Source organism: Penicillium brevicompactum (genome assembly GCF_028827555.1).
Source record: "Penicillium brevicompactum strain IBT 35665 chromosome Unknown utg000005l_segment0_segment0, whole genome shotgun sequence".
In the NCBI taxonomy this organism is placed as follows: domain Eukaryota; kingdom Fungi; phylum Ascomycota; class Eurotiomycetes; order Eurotiales; family Aspergillaceae; genus Penicillium; species Penicillium brevicompactum.
Window position 1 is genome coordinate 3,308,144 of NW_026623208.1, and position 16,077 is coordinate 3,324,220.

Sequence of the window (16,077 nt, forward strand, 5' to 3'; positions counted from 1 at the left end):
ATACAATGTCACATGACCCCAAGCAACACTAAGCAGAAATTTCTGTTTGTCTCCGAAGCAAACACAGCTGAGCTAAAAAAAAAAAATATAAATTCCCTCCATGCACCTGCAACCTTCTTCTTCCAACATGGCTGACTCCACATTTGTCGAGGCCAGTCCTCAGGATCTGACTGATGATCAGATTCAACAACTGCTCCTTGAAGCAGAGACCAGACTGCGAGGTCCTAATGCAGTGGCTCCAGTCGACGACCTTGCATCCATCCGGATTCCCAAACTCTCAACGGGCTCTTCATTAGAGGCATACGTCCAACAGGGAGACGATGCAGCTACCGTCAATGCCACCAAGATTGCCGATCCCACACAGAAGAAGTTGGCCAACTCTCTTCACGCCGTTGGGAAGAAGGAAAACAAAGTAAGTCATGCCGTCTATTATCTTCCCTTCCCTCCCTGCTATGAGGAAAACATTCCCAACGCAAAGCGCTTGATACGGCGTCAGCAGTCCGTTCTGGGCTGTGCTGTACTAGTGAGAGCCATTTATAATCATAGTTACTCTGAGCATCTTCTTCACAATCTTCTATTCTCGGTGTGCACTGTGTGATCAATTACTGACGTACGACACCCGTTAGGAAAAACCCAATGCCGGACCTGCATGGTTCAACCTCCCCAAGACTGAAATGACCGCAGAGCTCAAGAGAGATCTTCAGCTCATCCGCATGCGTTCTGTGCTTGATCCTCATCGACACTACAAGAAGGACAACGGCAAGGCCAACCCCCCTGAGTACTCTCAGGTGGGAACCATCATTCAAGGCCCCACTGAATTCTTCAGCAACCGTATCACCAAGAAGGACCGCAAGAAGAACTTTGTCGAAGAGACACTGGCTCTGGAGCGTGGTACCAAACGTTTCGAGAAGAAATACCGGGACATTCAGACTGCCAAAACCAGTGGAAAGAAGTCTTTCTACAAGGACCTGCAGGCCAAGAGACGTCGCAACAACAAGTGAATATTTCGTATTTACTTCTAATTTGCGATTCCTTCCGGGTGCAACCTACACACGCACACCTGGACCGAGGTCACCGTCCCATCGTCTCAACCCGGGCTCAGGCTTGAGCAAAGATATCCAACAGGGTTTGGGCAACCAAATTCTGGTACTGTCAGCTCCACGACTTGCAGCAATGTGTAAAATCCTCTTACCTGCATGTCAAGAGCAGCCGCTCGGCCGGCCTCGAGAACCTCTTCGTGTCCCGCTTTGCCCTCTTCGAGGACGGCATTCAACTCGTCTGCCGACTTACCCTGCAACACCGCCTCATCTCCCCTCGGCACCGGAGCCAACACAGCCTTGTTGGTGACCAAACTGAAGGCAAGCACGCGAAGACCACAGTGTCTGGCCGTCACAATCTCCGGTACCGTGGACATGCCCACCACATCGGCTCCGAGCATTTGAAGCATCCGGCTTTCGGCTCTTGTCTCGTAACTGTGCCTTGTTACAACTCATCCGAGTTCAATGTTCAGATCGGGAGACTCACGTCGGGCCTCCCACATAGGCATACACACCCTCGTGCAACCTTCTCTTACTTTCTGGTGATGAGATCTTCTTCCATGTTTGATGCACATGTCGACGAAGCTCTAGGTCATACGCATCCGACAGGGGTGGGAATCGTACACCGAAATCATCCTCGTTAGGTCCTCTCAGTGGATGAGTTCCCGCCAGACCAGCTAGGAAGAGATGCTGGGAATGAGTGTTAGTTAACCATTCAACTCCAAAGGGTGGGATTCTCTTGCATCATTCAGTAGGACAAGATCTCCTACTTCATATCCAGAATTGAGACCTCCGGCCGCATTGGTCACTACTTCACGTTAATACTCCCTCTTGTAGCACGCACATGTAGCACTTACAGACGACCGTATCCACGCCCAGTTGCTTGAACACTCGAATAGGGAATGCTACCTGATCAATCGAGTGCCCTTCGTAGTAACTACGCCCACGTCAGTTGGAGCAATGCAAGATCATCCCATGTACTCACTGAGCACGACCAACCATCAAGACAGCAGGAATCTTCTGGCCGAGGTGACCAAAAACCAACTTTCCAGCATGTCCAGCGACTGTAGACTGTTAGAGTATGCTGGGTGACTTCCACTATTGAAAGAGGGACGACCAACCCGTTGAGCGAGGGAAGTGAGGGATCGCCGTGTAATCATATTCAGTCCGTGACTCGGGATGAATAGTATCAGCGAGTCCTCCCAGTCCGGAGCCGCATACAATCGCGACTTGAGGCTTTTGAAGGCCTGCTGGCAAGCTGGAGCGGAGGTAAGCGACCGCCTCGTTGGCGCGCTCAAACGCGGACAGGTTTGACATATTTTATTGAAGATGTCAAAATCGAAAGAACAGGCAGAGAGCTGTAGCAGACAACTTTTCTCAAGTGCGGAGTCATTTGGTTTCATTGGCTGGCTTGGCGGGGTTGATCCAATATATGCACTTCTTTCGGACGCCAACGACCTTGTACACCTTCGATGTTCCTCCAGGGCATTGTGATCCAGTTTGAGATGCTTCAATGAGCGACCAGTCCAACTAGGACACAACGTACATAGTATACCTGAAGATGTAGTTGAGAGGAAACATCAACCTTACCAGCGGACTTGGATGTATAAATATGTAGTGGCTGCAAGAAGACTTTATACGACTTCTGAACATTCGGGAGTACCTCACATTCCAAATTTCCTACACTGCCTGTTTTTACTACAAGTTCCTCTCCTATTTGAGCCAATCCAAAAGAAAACCAGGACAGTTCAGCCAGTTCAGCCAAGCAGGACTCTATCGCCAGGTCCTCACCGCCTTGGCATCGGCTCCCCGAAAAAAACCCATTCGGCCAACAACACCAGGCCCTTGTCCAAATCACAACCAACAATGTTCTCATACACATCGCGCTCCCTATTTGGAGTGAGCAAGCACCTCAAGGTATGCTACTATAATTGACATGAGATCCTCGCCTTAAACTCACCCGCAAAGGTGCCTGTGCCATTCCGCGCTCTATCAACTCCAAGCCAGCCGACTCCGGATCAAACCAAGACACCCAGTCAAGAACCCACACAGACCTCGACACCAGCTGCTCCCACCCCTTCTGCGGCTCCTACTCCCCGGGCCGCGGCCCCGAAATCAGCTCCCGAGGCGTAAGATACCGCTAATTACCCGGGTCCTGGAGCGTGTGGCTGATTGAATGAACACAGACCGATTGAAGCCGAACAACCCTCTGAACCAGAAGTCAAAGAATGGTAAGTGATGAGAATGTGGTGCGCGACCCCGAATTCAAGACCACCGCTCACAACCCCAGGGCTGAACGGTTAGGGGCATTCGGAGAGAACAACCGTCTCCCCCGAAGTGTGCAAGCGATTTACCTCCGACCTTTGCGGAGGAAGGCAGAATACGGTCTACCAGTTTGCAACCTCCAATTGCGATCCTACAGCGTCCGTAACGTGGAATTCTTTGCGGACTTCGCCATTCGCGCCGCCTACTACCTCAACCTCCCCGTGTCCGGACCCGTGCCTCTCCCTCGTATCACCGAGCGTTGGACTGTCCCCCGAAGCAACTTCGTGAATAAGAAGAGCCAGGAGAACTTCGAGCGAATCACCCTCCGCCGACTCATTCAGATTAAGGATGGAAACCCCCAATCCGTGCAAGTCTGGCTTGCCTTCCTCCGCAAGCACGCATTCTATGGTGTTGGTATGAAGGCAAATGTTTGGGAGCACGATAGTCTCGGTACGGTTACCCTATGGTATTGGATGAAATTAATGCTTGAGATGCTAACATCCTCCTACAGATGTTGGCCAGAAGATGGATAAGTCTGCCTCCGAGGTGAATGACATCCTTCGCTCTGACCTTGAGAACTTTGTCGGCAGAGGATCTCGGTCCCTCCCCGAGACCGCAGAGCCTACCGCAGAGCGGTCATAGTGGCCTGCTGGATTTGTATACCCGTGAACATCTGGACGTTGGTGTCTTTGCTGCATGCGCTGCCCTCATTATATCAAAAAGCCTTTCGGCCTTATGTATTTTACTGTTTCACTATCATTTCAGCCCATTTGGGAGTTTGCATATTCTCATGTCCCAAGGGTTTTCCGCGGCCCGGTGTTTTTCCCAATTGCAAATAGTTGCTATTTCACAACTTGCCAAACTCAGACATAGAGCCAGCAGCGCAACTCATCCGTACACATATACCGATCAATATCTCCGCATGTTAAGGATATTCAAGTTCGCCCCGAGCTGTCGTGCCCAGGTGCCTCATATTGATCACGTGATATAAACCACAGCCACACGTGATGGAAATCAAATGTGGCAGCACGATGTAAATACAACTGACCATTTCCTCAGCTTCCGCATTGAGGCCCTATTCGAGATGCATCCCAGTGTGTTTCATCCTCGGCATGCCTTAATACGGTCATTAGGCGCCAATTGCCTGCATCGTCGAGCCACCGCTTTCCCGGCGCTCTCAAGGAGATGGAATAGCTCAAATCACCAACCAGCACAGGAGCCCATCATCTTTTCTGGGATCCAGCCTACTGGTGTGCCACACCTGGGAAACTACCTCGGTGCCCTGCAGCCCTGGGTAAAGCTGCAAGAAGAGGCCAAAGAAGGCACCAAACTTTTGTTTTCTATCGTTGATCTCCATGCCTTGACGGTGCCGCAAGAAGCTGCCCAATTGAGAAAATGGAGAAGGGAAGCCTTTGCAACCTTGCTTGCAGTGGGATTGGACCCCAAGCGTTGTACAATCTTCTATCAATCCAGCGTATGTTCTATCGGTTGATCATCTGAGACGAACGGTTGAACATTGACCGACAATCCAGGTACCGGCACATACTGAGTTGATGTGGATTCTCAGTACTGTGGCTTCTATGGGATATCTGTCACGAATGACTCAATGGAAGGTGAGTGGCCACCCACAGTCCATGGGCAGGATATGAAGCTCACCCATCCTAGAGCAAACTCCAGCTGCCCGACGATGCTACGTTGGATGATTCGACCGCACGAGCACAGTTACGTCTCGGCCTCTTCTCTTACCCAGTACTTCAAGCTGCCGATATTCTGATCCATCGGTTGGTTGCCCATCCCCAACTCATCGTTCTGGACTAATGAGCGTCAGGGCCACCCATGTTCCCGTTGGAGAGGACCAGCGGCAGCACCTAGAGTTCTCTCGATACACTGCCAACAGCTTCAACCACCTTTACGGTCCCATTTTCCCTATCCCCGAGGCATTGATTTGTAAGAACTGCCCGTCTTTCAGTTGTTATAGCTATGACTAACCACATCTAGCTCCGGCCAAGCGCGTCATGTCCCTCAAAGAACCGACAGCCAAGATGTCTAAATCACACGCGGACGAGAAATCCCGCATCATCCTCACCGACACTCCCGCTGAGATTCGCAAGAAGGTCAAGGTTGCCCTCACCGATTCGGAAGCGGGGGTCACCTACGACCCTGCACGCCGACCCGGCGTGTCTAATCTGATAGAGATCCTTGGCCACCTGGAGGGAATCTCGTGCGAGGAGATTGCCCGGGAATACCACAGCGCCAGTCTCCGGGCATTGAAAGAGCATGTGGCGGAGCGGCTTGTGTTCCACCTCTCGGAGATCCGAGAACGGTACAATGGTCTGATGGCCGACCAGACTGGCTACTTGGAGAGTGTGGCTGAGGAGGGGGCTGAGGCCGCCCGCGCCAACAGTCAAGTGACGATGCGGCAGATTCGGCAGGCGATGGGTTTGTAAGCCACTTGTACCTTTTATGTACTTTATGCCCAGGTGTATTTGTACTATTATGTAATGTACTATTATGTCACCTTTTATGTCCGAAGAATATGGCTGCCTCCGTACAGCAAATACCACAAATACTGCAAATACACCCTGAAAATACGTGTGTTACATCTGTGACCGATACGACATAGATACTATATACTATTCAAGCCTAATACTATGATAGTTCTCATCTTGAGATCAAATGAGGAGTATCCAGTCCACGCTAGACTGTCATGAACATGATAGTCGAAGAATATAAGCATATCAGAAGTGCCTAGTGGCTTGGCAAGCCCAAGTGGAGAGCGTCATCTTCCTACGTACGACGCATACGTATGCCAGCCACTACACACAACCACTTTGAACCCATTCAGAACCAATTGAGACCATGTTAGACTACTTGCAACCAACGTAAACCACTCGATCTCATTTCTGTATTGTAAATTTGGTAAATTTGGTAAATTCCCTGAAATGCGAACATCTCCGGGACATGACGGATGGCAGCGAAGTATTGAGCTCCACTACTCGTAGGTGCTGACGACAATATGCCCGCCTTACCCGTTTTCACTATTTCATTAGTTAGTTGGCAATAGAGCCTCTTGATTTTTTTCCCTCTCTCATCTGTCTCTCCTATCTCTCCTCTCTCCGCACCCTACATCTTCCTCCCTCTCTGCATCTTATAGCTACTGCCAATACCTCATTTATTCATAGCCAAACGAATCGAAAATCATCTCAAAAGAAATCGATCTCCTCCCGAACCGAACCCGGGATGATCGGCGCAATGAGGAATGCGTGGTTCCTATTGGCTGCGGTGCCTGTTTGGGGTATCACTCTTCACCAACGAGAGAACCCGGCGGTGGTGCAGATGGACATCCAGCGAAAAGACGTTGCCGATCCTGTCGCCAGAGACCAAGCCCGGAGAAAGCGGTCGACAATCAGCCAAACCCTGGATAACGAGGTAAGAGGTGGAAGTCATTGCTCCCATACCATGTGCTCATACATTCCTAGGAAACTCTGTATCTTGCGAACATCACCTTGGGCACTCCCGAGCAAAACTTCCGCCTCGTGATCGACACGGGAAGTAGTGATCTATGGACCAACACGCCCAATTCCACCTTCTGCGAGAACAAACAAAATGGGTGTAGTACCTCGGGAACTTACGACGCAACCTCTTCCTCCTCATACTCCTACGTGAACTCCGACTTCAACATCACCTACGCCGATGGGACCGGGGCTGCAGGTGACTACGTCACCGATACCCTCACCATTGGGGGTACATCCATTAAGGACTTCCAGTTTGGAATTGGGTTTACATCTGCATCTGCCGGTGAGTGACCTTGATGTATCGGATTGACTTGTTTGGAGGGCTAACACGACGTTCAGAGGGTGTGCTTGGGATAGGATATACCGCAAATGAAGTCCAGGTCGGCACCAATGGCGACTCGGCATATGCCAATCTGCCCAAGGCTATGGTCAACAAAGGATTGATTCAATCAAATGCTTACAGTCTTTGGCTCAACGACCTGGATGCCAACACTGGATCGATTCTCTTCGGCGGAGTCAACACCAAGAAATATCATGGCACCCTGCAAACTGTGCCAATTCAAAAGGTCCGCAACCAGTATGCGGAGTTTATCATCGCCCTCACGGAAATTGCCGTTAGCAACTCCTCCGGCACTCACTCCTACTCATCGAGTGCCATCCCCGCGGGAGTTCTCCTTGACTCGGGAAGCTCCCTGACTTACCTCCCAGACGCCATTGTCAACGATATTTACAATGATCTCGACGTCACCTACGAATCTCAAAGTGGCATTGGCTACGTTGAATGCAGCTTGGCATCCAAAGATGTCAACATCAGTTACACATTCTCATCACCCACCATCAACGTCGGCCTCAACGAATTGATCATCGATGTCGGCGATCTCTACTTCCGCAATGGCAAGAGAGCCTGCGTCTTTGGAATCGTGCCCGCAGGAAGCAGTACCTCCGTCCTGGGTGATACCTTCCTCCGCAGCGCCTACGTTGTCTATGATCTCGCCAACAATGAGATCTCCCTCGCCAACACCAATTTCAACTCCACTGAGAACGATGTCTCCGAAATTGGCACGGGCACTGACTCTGTGCCCGGCGCCACCGCTGTCTCCAACCCTGTGACGACAGCCCCCGTGGGCGGGACCGCTGCTCGCATCGGAGGCATCGGAGGATCCGGCGTTTATAGTTCCATCTCTGCGACTGGCAACATGGGTATGCCCAAGGCGACCGCCATGCCCCGGCACCTGGCTCTTGGCCTTGCTGGAGCCGGAGCCCTCTGGGCCCTGTGAGAGATGCTGTCATTTTTTGCAATGCACATTATTCTTGTTTATGTGTTAGCATTTTGCGTGTGGTGTTTTTTTGCTTTGGAGTCTGGGCAAGACTATACCTATATACCGAGAGTCATCATTTGATGGGGCTTTCTTTTGTTCTTCTTTGGTTTTCTATTAACGTGTTATGAAATAGACAGACAGCATTCAAGATATTTCGTGAAACAAATACCATGTCTTCAACTATACATATGATCTGTAGGCAGCGCTCTAGAATGTATGGGGACAAGCCGGAGAGTGTTAAACAGTGAACTTGAGTGGATTCAAAATATGATAAGTAAATCCATGAAAGATACGCCCCTAACAACAATTAAGTCCTGGCAATAATCATAACGGGATGGATTCAAACCAAGGCAATTAAGATGCGAGGAAAGTGATATGAGGCTTGTATAGCAATCTCGACGGGAGGCATCTCTTGGCGTTGGACTTGACCTCCCTCTGGACCTCCCAATCCCCCAGAATGCCCAGAATTCGTTTCTCCGCGATCTGGAAAGCGCATCGAGAGAATGTTTTGTTACCTTTACTCCTAAAGGAATGTCGCACAATTGATTCTGCTCGTAATGAGCTCCGCTGGCTACGCGAAGCCGTTCGCGATAGTCAATTGCTGCCATCGGCAGGATGGAGTCGACTCCGGACTATGTGTCGACTACGGTCCAAAGGGTACCCCCTGCAATATATCCTGGGGAATCAACCGTTCGGAGAATTGGAAATTCTCTGCCGTAAAGGCGTTTTAATCCCAAGGTCCGATCATCCCATCCGGTACTAGAATAAGAAGAGTACTAACATCTTCGAGACCGGAGACGGAATCTTATACATACAAATCAGCCCAATTGGTTCGAAAATTGAATAGAACCAACTCCGCAAGGCCATTGCGTATCCTCGACCTTTGCACAGGAACAGGTTGCATCTCACTTCTTCTGCACGCGCTACTCGCTCCGCATGTCCAGAGTTTATTGATCACAGGGGTGGACATCAGCCCTGTGGCATTGAGCTTGGCCCAGAAGAACCTGGAGCACAATCGACAATTGGGCCAATTGACGCCCCAGGCGGCAACAGACATTAATTTTCATCGCGCCGATGTCCTTGGCGATGGCAGCGAGTCAGTAGCGTCAATCAGATCACTACTACGGTCTCTCGGATCAGACTACCAACCGTCGGAACATTCTCAATGTGACCTACTCATCTCCAACCCGCCGTATATATCCCGAGCGGAGTTTCGCAACGGGACCACGGCCCGCAGTGTGCGGCTCTTTGAGCCGGAGCTCGCACTGGTACCTCCAGCCGTTTCTGAAGACTGCGCACCGGAGGATATCTTCTACCGCCGCATTCTCACATTGGCAGACGAGTTGCAGACCCGGCTCGTCGTGCTAGAGTGTGGAGATTTGGCACAAGCTCAACGAGTGATTGCTCTCCATGAGCGACTTGCTTCGAACCAAAATCAATTTAATGCAGAGATCTGGCCGAGTCGTGAACAGGATTTGGCCGAGTATGGGTTCCATGAAACAGATGGGTCACGATGTGTTATTATACAGAGGCTTTAATTATGGTCTTGCTTTCTACTTGTATAGCGATGTACGGAGGAATATCAGGTTGATGGTTTGAATCCTGGCTTCGGCCAGCCAGGAAGAAGGTCCAGATTCCAATAAAATACATAGAAGGGCATTCAAAAATTTAATCGAGTGCAGTCTGTCCGCCATGAAAAAAGTATTATGTACATTGAGACCATCCACACGGAGGCCAATTTTGAGTATTAAAACAGATAAGTGATGCACAAAATGTGCTCTTATGCACTGGTATTAGCTTGATGAAAAAAGGAACCATTTAGGGAGAAAAGAAATCTTCAACCAAGGCTTTAAAAAAATGGACGGTCGCCCGCCGTGTGTCGTCAAGAGGTAGCTGCGAACCATAAATACTCGCAGAAGCGAAGTCGTGAACGTAAAATGAACATAATGCTCAGAGGACCTTCTTCTTATCGGCGGAGTAGCTGCGGTCGTCCTCACCCTCAACATCCTTAAGAATACTCTCCATCTCCTTCGCCTGGCGCTTCCACTCCTTATCGCCCATCTTGGTCTCGCGACGGAAGAGTTCCTCGTTGGGCTTGCGGTAGCTACCACCCAGACGGTCCCAGAGAGTGGTGAATTGGCCGTAGTTGAAGTTGAAGTACAGGTGGTGCATAGTGTGGCAGGCGGCGCCGTTCACAATGGGACTGTTGGCGACATATTCACCATCGTGAATGAAGACGGTCCAGAGGTTGATGAAGCCAAAGAGGAAGACGTAGGCCATCTTCTGCAGCGGGAAGATGAAGGGGAAGACGTGGTAAGGCACACTCTGGGACCAGCCGTCAAGTGGGTGGAAAGCGTGCGAAGCGTAGGGACTGGGCATGATCCACTTGTGGTGAGGCTTGTGCAAGGTCTTGTAGACGCGGGGGTGGTGCAGACCACGGTGGATCCAGTAGATGAAGAAATCGGTGAAGCAGATGAAGAAGGGGAATTGGATGAGGCTGTAGAAGGGGAAAGGCTCTTCCGCGGTGGTGTCGTAGAGTTTTGCGAATCCGCGGACTTCCAAAACGAAGAAGGGCGCTGTGAGGAGGGCCATTGGGGGCATGGCTTCCATAGCCTGTCTGATCTCCATTCTAATCTGATTGCGCAGGAACTTCGGGTGTTGGTAGGTGGTCTTGTCCCAGATGAAGACGTAGGAAAGCGATGCGACGACAAAGTAGACCAAAAGGCCAAACAGCCTAGATCATGTCAGTTGAGAGGAATCGCGTCACGAAGAAATGAGCGCATACCAAGTGATCAGGAAGAAACTGGTGAATTGACGGTAGACATTGTTGCGCGGCCAGGCACTCAAGTAGGCATACTTGGAAGGCTCCAGATAGAGCATTTGGGTCGCCTGCTCATAGACGAACGGCTCTGGAGACCCGAAGAGGGCCATTGTGCTGTTGGCGGCATTGGCGAAGGCCGGAAGTGAAACCGAGGAGGAGAGTGACGCCGGTAGAACCGCTGAATACAGACGGTCACCAATGAAGGTGTCCCACAGCTCGAGAATGATATCCATTGTCACGAAGTTGGGGAAGAGAAGGGGGGGAGACTTGCAGAGGGTAGAAAAAGGAGAGCGGCGAATAACATTAAATTGCCCCGGTAGTCACACCAGCGCGGAACCACCACAGCCGTTGCCCTCTTAATAAGCCCAGGGGTTTGATAGCATGGTCTGATGCGCTCTATACAATTGGATTCTCTATGGTGTTTTCAGATTGGATTGCTTATATTGTAGTCCTTGATTGGCTATATACAGTATAATCAGGCAATTGCACGTTGTCTCTTCCCAAAGTCGACGATATTCAAAAAAGAAAAAGCAAAAGCAGAAAAGCAACGAAACAAGAAATGGACCCCTGGTTCGCCACATTGTGGGTGCCTTGGTGCCTGATCATTGAGGCTTTGTGGCGAGTGTATTAGATGCCTGAATATGAGCCTGATTAAACAGGCACCCACTTGCTCACACCGTAGTTACCGAAAAGTGCTGGAGTTGGTACCGACGCGGTACTGCACGGGGCGGCGGCAGTTCCACTCTGGACTACCCGTACTCAGAGGTACCTCCACTGCCCGCACTTTCGGCTGTAGATCCAAGTATTCCCTCGGTACCCTCCACCCATTGCGTAGTGAAGATTACCGTCATGTAAAATATCGATTGGGATAGATCCTGATGCATTTCTGCAAACGGGGGAATTGAGTCTTTGTTCTATGCTTTGTAGTTTGTAGCCAGTTCTTTGTTCGAAATTGTACTTAGGAGTCCCCTAAATACCAGTCGACGGCCTAGAGAGAAAGACAGACGGAGCGACAGAAGAGAATTGGAGAAGATCCGTAAAGTGTGCCAGGCGCTAACCGCCCATGACCCTCGCTTCTCGCGTCAACCACAGCCGCCGTCCTCAAACCTTCCCGCTCCGCTTTAAAGTGTCATCTGCCAGCCTCTTCACCCCTCTAACTCGCTACCTCCACCCTTTTCTTCCACTTCATCAACACCATCGCTGTGGCTAGCTGCGTGGTGTGACCCACCAAGCATTGAAGCCTCAGTGGTCAATTCAGATCATTGAGCTCTCGCGACGACTGCACTGCGAAAACAGCTCAGCTCCCTGACATCGCTCAAGCGGAAGACCCCCTCAGAACCCCCAGCGCCATGTACAACACTCATCGCGGGATGGTGCCCGCTCCGAACTCCCGTCTGACGGAGTTGCTGGATCAACTGCGCCAGGAGTTTGAGAGCCAGTCGCGCAACACCGGTGAATTCGAGCATCAGTGTATGTGATCCAACTTCTATCCCTATACCGGTGTGATTTCCTCCTCGGCGCGGGCCTCGGTCTGCGCTGGGAGAGAATCCCATCCGCCCCCTCCCCATTCCAATCACTTGATTTATGCGAGCTGGCTGCCTACCACCCGATGGCGGCCAGTTTTATGGGTTTCCGACATTCGCTGAAATGTTATCTAACTGACAGATCATGCAGTGACCGGACAGCTCCAGGAGATGGAGATGATCCGTCAGAAGGTCTATCAGCTGGAGCAGGCTCAGATCAAAATCAAGCAAGAGTTCGTCCCAACCTAATGGTCCGATATCCTACCCAGTCTCTGACCGTCGCATCTTGTCACATCCAGTTACGAGGCCGAAATCCGAATGCTGCGACATGAATTGGAATCGCGCGGCGTCCAGACCATTCCATCCCACATCGGCGGACCTGCCGCTGCCGCTGCTGCCGCCGCCGGTCATTCTGCTAGTGCTCAGGCTCCCCCGCCTGCACTGGGCCACGGTCCCAGTAATCTGTTCGGAGGTATTATGACCAATCCACCAGGTAGCGGCCCCGGTCTTGCCCCTCCCCTTCCCCAGGATCAGCAGCCTCCCCAGCATGCCCTTCAACAGCCTGCCTCGGTCGCCCAGCCCGGTGCGCCGCAACCTCCGCAGAGCTCATTTGGATACCAGGGCGGCGCTGCTGTGAACGGTATGTCGTTGTGGCTTTGACCATTGTGATCCAGTCGCTGACGCGTGTGGTTTTTTGATTCCCTTAGGCTATGGCCCCCCTCCTCCCCCCACCGCTTCTCCGGGCCCCGGCAAGGGCCGCGGCCGTATCCCCCCAGGCCCGGCGACCCCCCAGCAAACACAGCTCGCCTACCCTGACCCTCGTGCGTCGCCTCAGATTCCCCGTCCCACTCCTCCCAACCCTCCTCTCGGCGGTCGCACCGCAGAGCGCCCGGGAAACATGCTCGCCAACTGGAACCCCGATGACCTCCCTCCGTCGCAAAAGCGCGAGGGTCCCGATTGGTACGCCGTGTTCAATCCCGAGGTGCAGCGTGTCCTTGATGTGGATTTGGTGCACCACTTGAACCACGACAGCGTCGTTTGCTGCGTGCGTTTCAGCCGTGACGGAAAGTACTTGGCCACGGGCTGCAACCGCTCCGCTCAGATTTTCGACGTGAACTCTGGCGCCAATGTGGCCACCCTCCAAGACGAGAACGTTGACAAGGATGGCGATCTCTACATTCGCAGTGTTTGCTTCAGTCCCGACGGCAAGTACCTTGCGACCGGTGCTGAGGACAAGCAGATTCGAGTAAGTTTTAAGATGAAATGCACCACCGGCATTGAAGTGTCCAACAAATCGGACGAAAAAAGAAAGAAAGAAATAGAGGAAAAGAAAAGAAGAGCTGACTTAATGAAACTACTAGGTTTGGGATATCAACGCGCGCACCATCAAGCACATCTTCAGTGGACATGAGCAGGACATCTACTCTCTGGACTTTGCTGGTAATGGTCGCTTCATCGCCTCTGGCAGTGGAGACAAGACTGTTCGTCTGTGGGATATTCTCGATGGCAAGCTTGTCTACACCCTCAGCATCGAGGATGGTGTTACTACTGTAGCCATGTCCCCCGATGGCCGCTACGTGGCTGCCGGTTCTTTGGACAAGAGCGTCCGCGTGTGGGACACCACCACTGGTTACCTGGTGGAGCGTCTGGAGAACCCAGATGGCCACAAGGACAGTGTGTACTCGGTCGCCTTTGCCCCCAACGGCCGCGACCTGGTCAGTGGCAGTCTGGACAAGACGATCAAGCTCTGGGAGCTCACTGTTCCCCGGGGCATGCACCCTCACAGCGCCGTCAAGGGTGGCAAGTGCATCCGTACTTTCGAAGGCCACAAGGTTTGTCGATCTCCCGAGAAGTATATAGCGGTCACTAACATATGGACAGGACTTTGTTCTCAGTGTGTGCCTGACTCCCGACGGTGCTTGGGTGATGAGTGGTTCCAAGGACCGCGGTGTGCAGTTCTGGGATCCAGTGACTGGAAACGCCCAGATGATGCTTCAAGGCCACAAGAACTCTGGTAAGTCTATTGTCTCTCTACTCGCCTTCTCCCACTCTAACCATTACAGTCATCTCGGTTGCACCCAGCCCTACTGGCAACCTGTTCGCTACCGGCAGTGGCGACATGCGTGCCCGTATTTGGAGGTGAGTGATATTTCCCCAACCCATCCTGATTCTGATCATAAGCTGACTAGATTAGATACTCGCAATACCAGGGACGTTAGGTTTGATACCGAGTTGGCGCAATGTGTGTTTTGCTTTTTTTGTTCCAAATTTCTTGCTTACTGTCGTTGGGATTATGCTATATCTATCAATTCAACACTATGGTGTGCGTTCGAACAAAAGGGAAAAAAGCAAAATTCAAAGGGTCGAGTATAAAGTAGATGCGGTGGAATGTGTACGGAGTAGTTCGTAGGAGGGTCACACCTCTCGGGGCCATTCTGGAAGCTAACTTCTCCCACTCCCCTTGTCCGTCTGAATCACCACAGAGCCTCGATCAGGATTTGATCCAATCTCTGGAATCTGTACGGAGTACGGAGTACTCTGCACTCTTCGGTGGTATCTGGTCTTTTTCGGTGTCTTGGTATCGTGACGCAGTCGGTGCTTACGGAGTACTCCGTACGGTCTTCAAGGCTGAATCTCACCCTCTCTGGCAGAACGCCAACCAGATCTTGGCCGATGGCCAACCGATGCCTGCTCAATCAGGAAACAGTTTACTAGTTGCATCTAGTCGCATCCCTGCAGGAACCATTCTCATACTCGACGCAGGACGTGCAGGGTTGCCACTCGTGTCAGCGCCTCACGGCTGTCACTTCTCGGATCGTTCCCAGTATGGAGCTAAGCCCCTTTCTGGGTATGATCGCCCTGAGATAAGCCTAGTGTGTGGGCTTTTAGGGGGCAAAGAGACGATCCGGCCAGCTCAAAATAAGAAACACCCAAGGCAAAGCCCGTGCCCAGGGGGCCAACTTCCCAAAGGAACGGACGAATCACTCACAGTGGAGACGGGCAGACGAATCACCGACGTCTGAATCTCACCATTTAGCCCATTTTAGCCCATTTTACCCAGGTGGAGAAGAACCTGGTCACGAGGCCAGGCAATTCCCAGGGCCTTGGGCGGCTAACTGGGATATTCGATGGGCTGAGATCGGACACTATTGGCGACTATCGGGATGGCGCATGGTACTGGTATATTACCAGACCATTGAGCAATCAGATTCTGACTCCGAGATCGACTGAATAATCTACATGTCGACTGCAGGTCGATCACGGTCCACTTTGAAATTCCGCGATTTGAAGGGCCGGCCCGTCCTCGAGGCAGAGAGAGACAGCGTCTCATTTCTTTTTTTGCCCTCTTCTCGTGGATTTGCTTTTTTATTTTTTTGGCACGATGGAAAAGAGGGTCTGACAGATGTCAGTTCTCGTCAGATCTCAAGGGGGGACAAGCAACGGGGAACACACGGCTGGAAGAGAGCAAAAAAACCAGACACGAGAGCGGACCTATCGCCAGTCGCGGCAGCGAGTATTGTGTGACTGACAATCCCATTTCACCTTTCACCGGACAGGAATACATTACCACTAGTTCCTTGTGAACTAGAATTCCTC

General features: G+C 51.6%; 8 protein-coding genes across 8 annotated transcripts; 6 read left to right on the top strand and 2 right to left on the bottom strand.

Moving 5' to 3' along the window:
• Positions 1–127: 127 nt before the first annotated feature.
• On the top strand, positions 128–1,001 carry N7506_007085 (Fcf2 domain-containing protein; the record flags this gene model as incomplete). Its single annotated transcript, XM_056956378.1, has 2 exons — positions 128–412; positions 627–1,001. The coding sequence occupies 2 exons, from the start codon at positions 128–130 to the stop codon at positions 999–1,001; spliced, it is 660 nt and encodes a 219-aa protein (XP_056810712.1).
• A 97-nt stretch (positions 1,002–1,098) lies between these two features.
• N7506_007086 (purine-nucleoside phosphorylase) lies at positions 1,099–2,354 on the bottom strand (the record flags this gene model as incomplete). Its single annotated transcript, XM_056956379.1, has 7 exons — positions 1,099–1,143; positions 1,193–1,472; positions 1,525–1,727; positions 1,808–1,845; positions 1,895–1,974; positions 2,023–2,101; positions 2,159–2,354. 7 exons carry the CDS (start codon positions 2,352–2,354, stop codon positions 1,099–1,101), a joined length of 921 nt encoding a protein of 306 aa, XP_056810713.1.
• Positions 2,355–3,265: 911 nt separating this feature from the next.
• Positions 3,266–3,944, top strand: N7506_007087 (mitochondrial 37S ribosomal protein uS10m; the record flags this gene model as incomplete). Its single annotated transcript, XM_056956380.1, has 2 exons — positions 3,266–3,752; positions 3,814–3,944. The coding sequence occupies 2 exons, from the start codon at positions 3,266–3,268 to the stop codon at positions 3,942–3,944; spliced, it is 618 nt and encodes a 205-aa protein (XP_056810714.1).
• Positions 3,945–4,386: 442 nt separating this feature from the next.
• On the top strand, positions 4,387–5,749 carry N7506_007088 (tryptophan--tRNA ligase MSW1; the record flags this gene model as incomplete). The annotated part of the gene is made up of 5 exons (XM_056956381.1): positions 4,387–4,776; positions 4,835–4,915; positions 4,968–5,083; positions 5,131–5,249; positions 5,301–5,749. 5 exons carry the CDS (start codon positions 4,387–4,389, stop codon positions 5,747–5,749), a joined length of 1,155 nt encoding a protein of 384 aa, XP_056810715.1.
• Positions 5,750–6,554: 805 nt separating this feature from the next.
• N7506_007089 (pepsin-like aspartic protease) lies at positions 6,555–8,094 on the top strand (the record flags this gene model as incomplete). Its single annotated transcript, XM_056956382.1, has 3 exons — positions 6,555–6,731; positions 6,782–7,100; positions 7,157–8,094. The coding sequence occupies 3 exons, from the start codon at positions 6,555–6,557 to the stop codon at positions 8,092–8,094; spliced, it is 1,434 nt and encodes a 477-aa protein (XP_056810716.1).
• A 499-nt stretch (positions 8,095–8,593) lies between these two features.
• On the top strand, positions 8,594–9,674 carry N7506_007090 (N5-glutamine methyltransferase family protein; the record flags this gene model as incomplete). Its single annotated transcript, XM_056956383.1, has 2 exons — positions 8,594–8,892; positions 8,927–9,674. 2 exons carry the CDS (start codon positions 8,594–8,596, stop codon positions 9,672–9,674), a joined length of 1,047 nt encoding a protein of 348 aa, XP_056810717.1.
• Positions 9,675–10,086: 412 nt separating this feature from the next.
• N7506_007091 (sterol desaturase family protein) lies at positions 10,087–11,190 on the bottom strand (the record flags this gene model as incomplete). Its single annotated transcript, XM_056956384.1, has 2 exons — positions 10,087–10,870; positions 10,922–11,190. 2 exons carry the CDS (start codon positions 11,188–11,190, stop codon positions 10,087–10,089), a joined length of 1,053 nt encoding a protein of 350 aa, XP_056810718.1.
• Positions 11,191–12,306: 1,116 nt separating this feature from the next.
• Positions 12,307–14,623, top strand: rcoA (uncharacterized protein; the record flags this gene model as incomplete). The annotated part of the gene is made up of 7 exons (XM_056956385.1): positions 12,307–12,427; positions 12,632–12,713; positions 12,780–13,120; positions 13,188–13,726; positions 13,842–14,312; positions 14,362–14,494; positions 14,544–14,623. 7 exons carry the CDS (start codon positions 12,307–12,309, stop codon positions 14,621–14,623), a joined length of 1,767 nt encoding a protein of 588 aa, XP_056810719.1.
• Between the last annotated feature and the right edge of the window lie 1,454 nt (positions 14,624–16,077).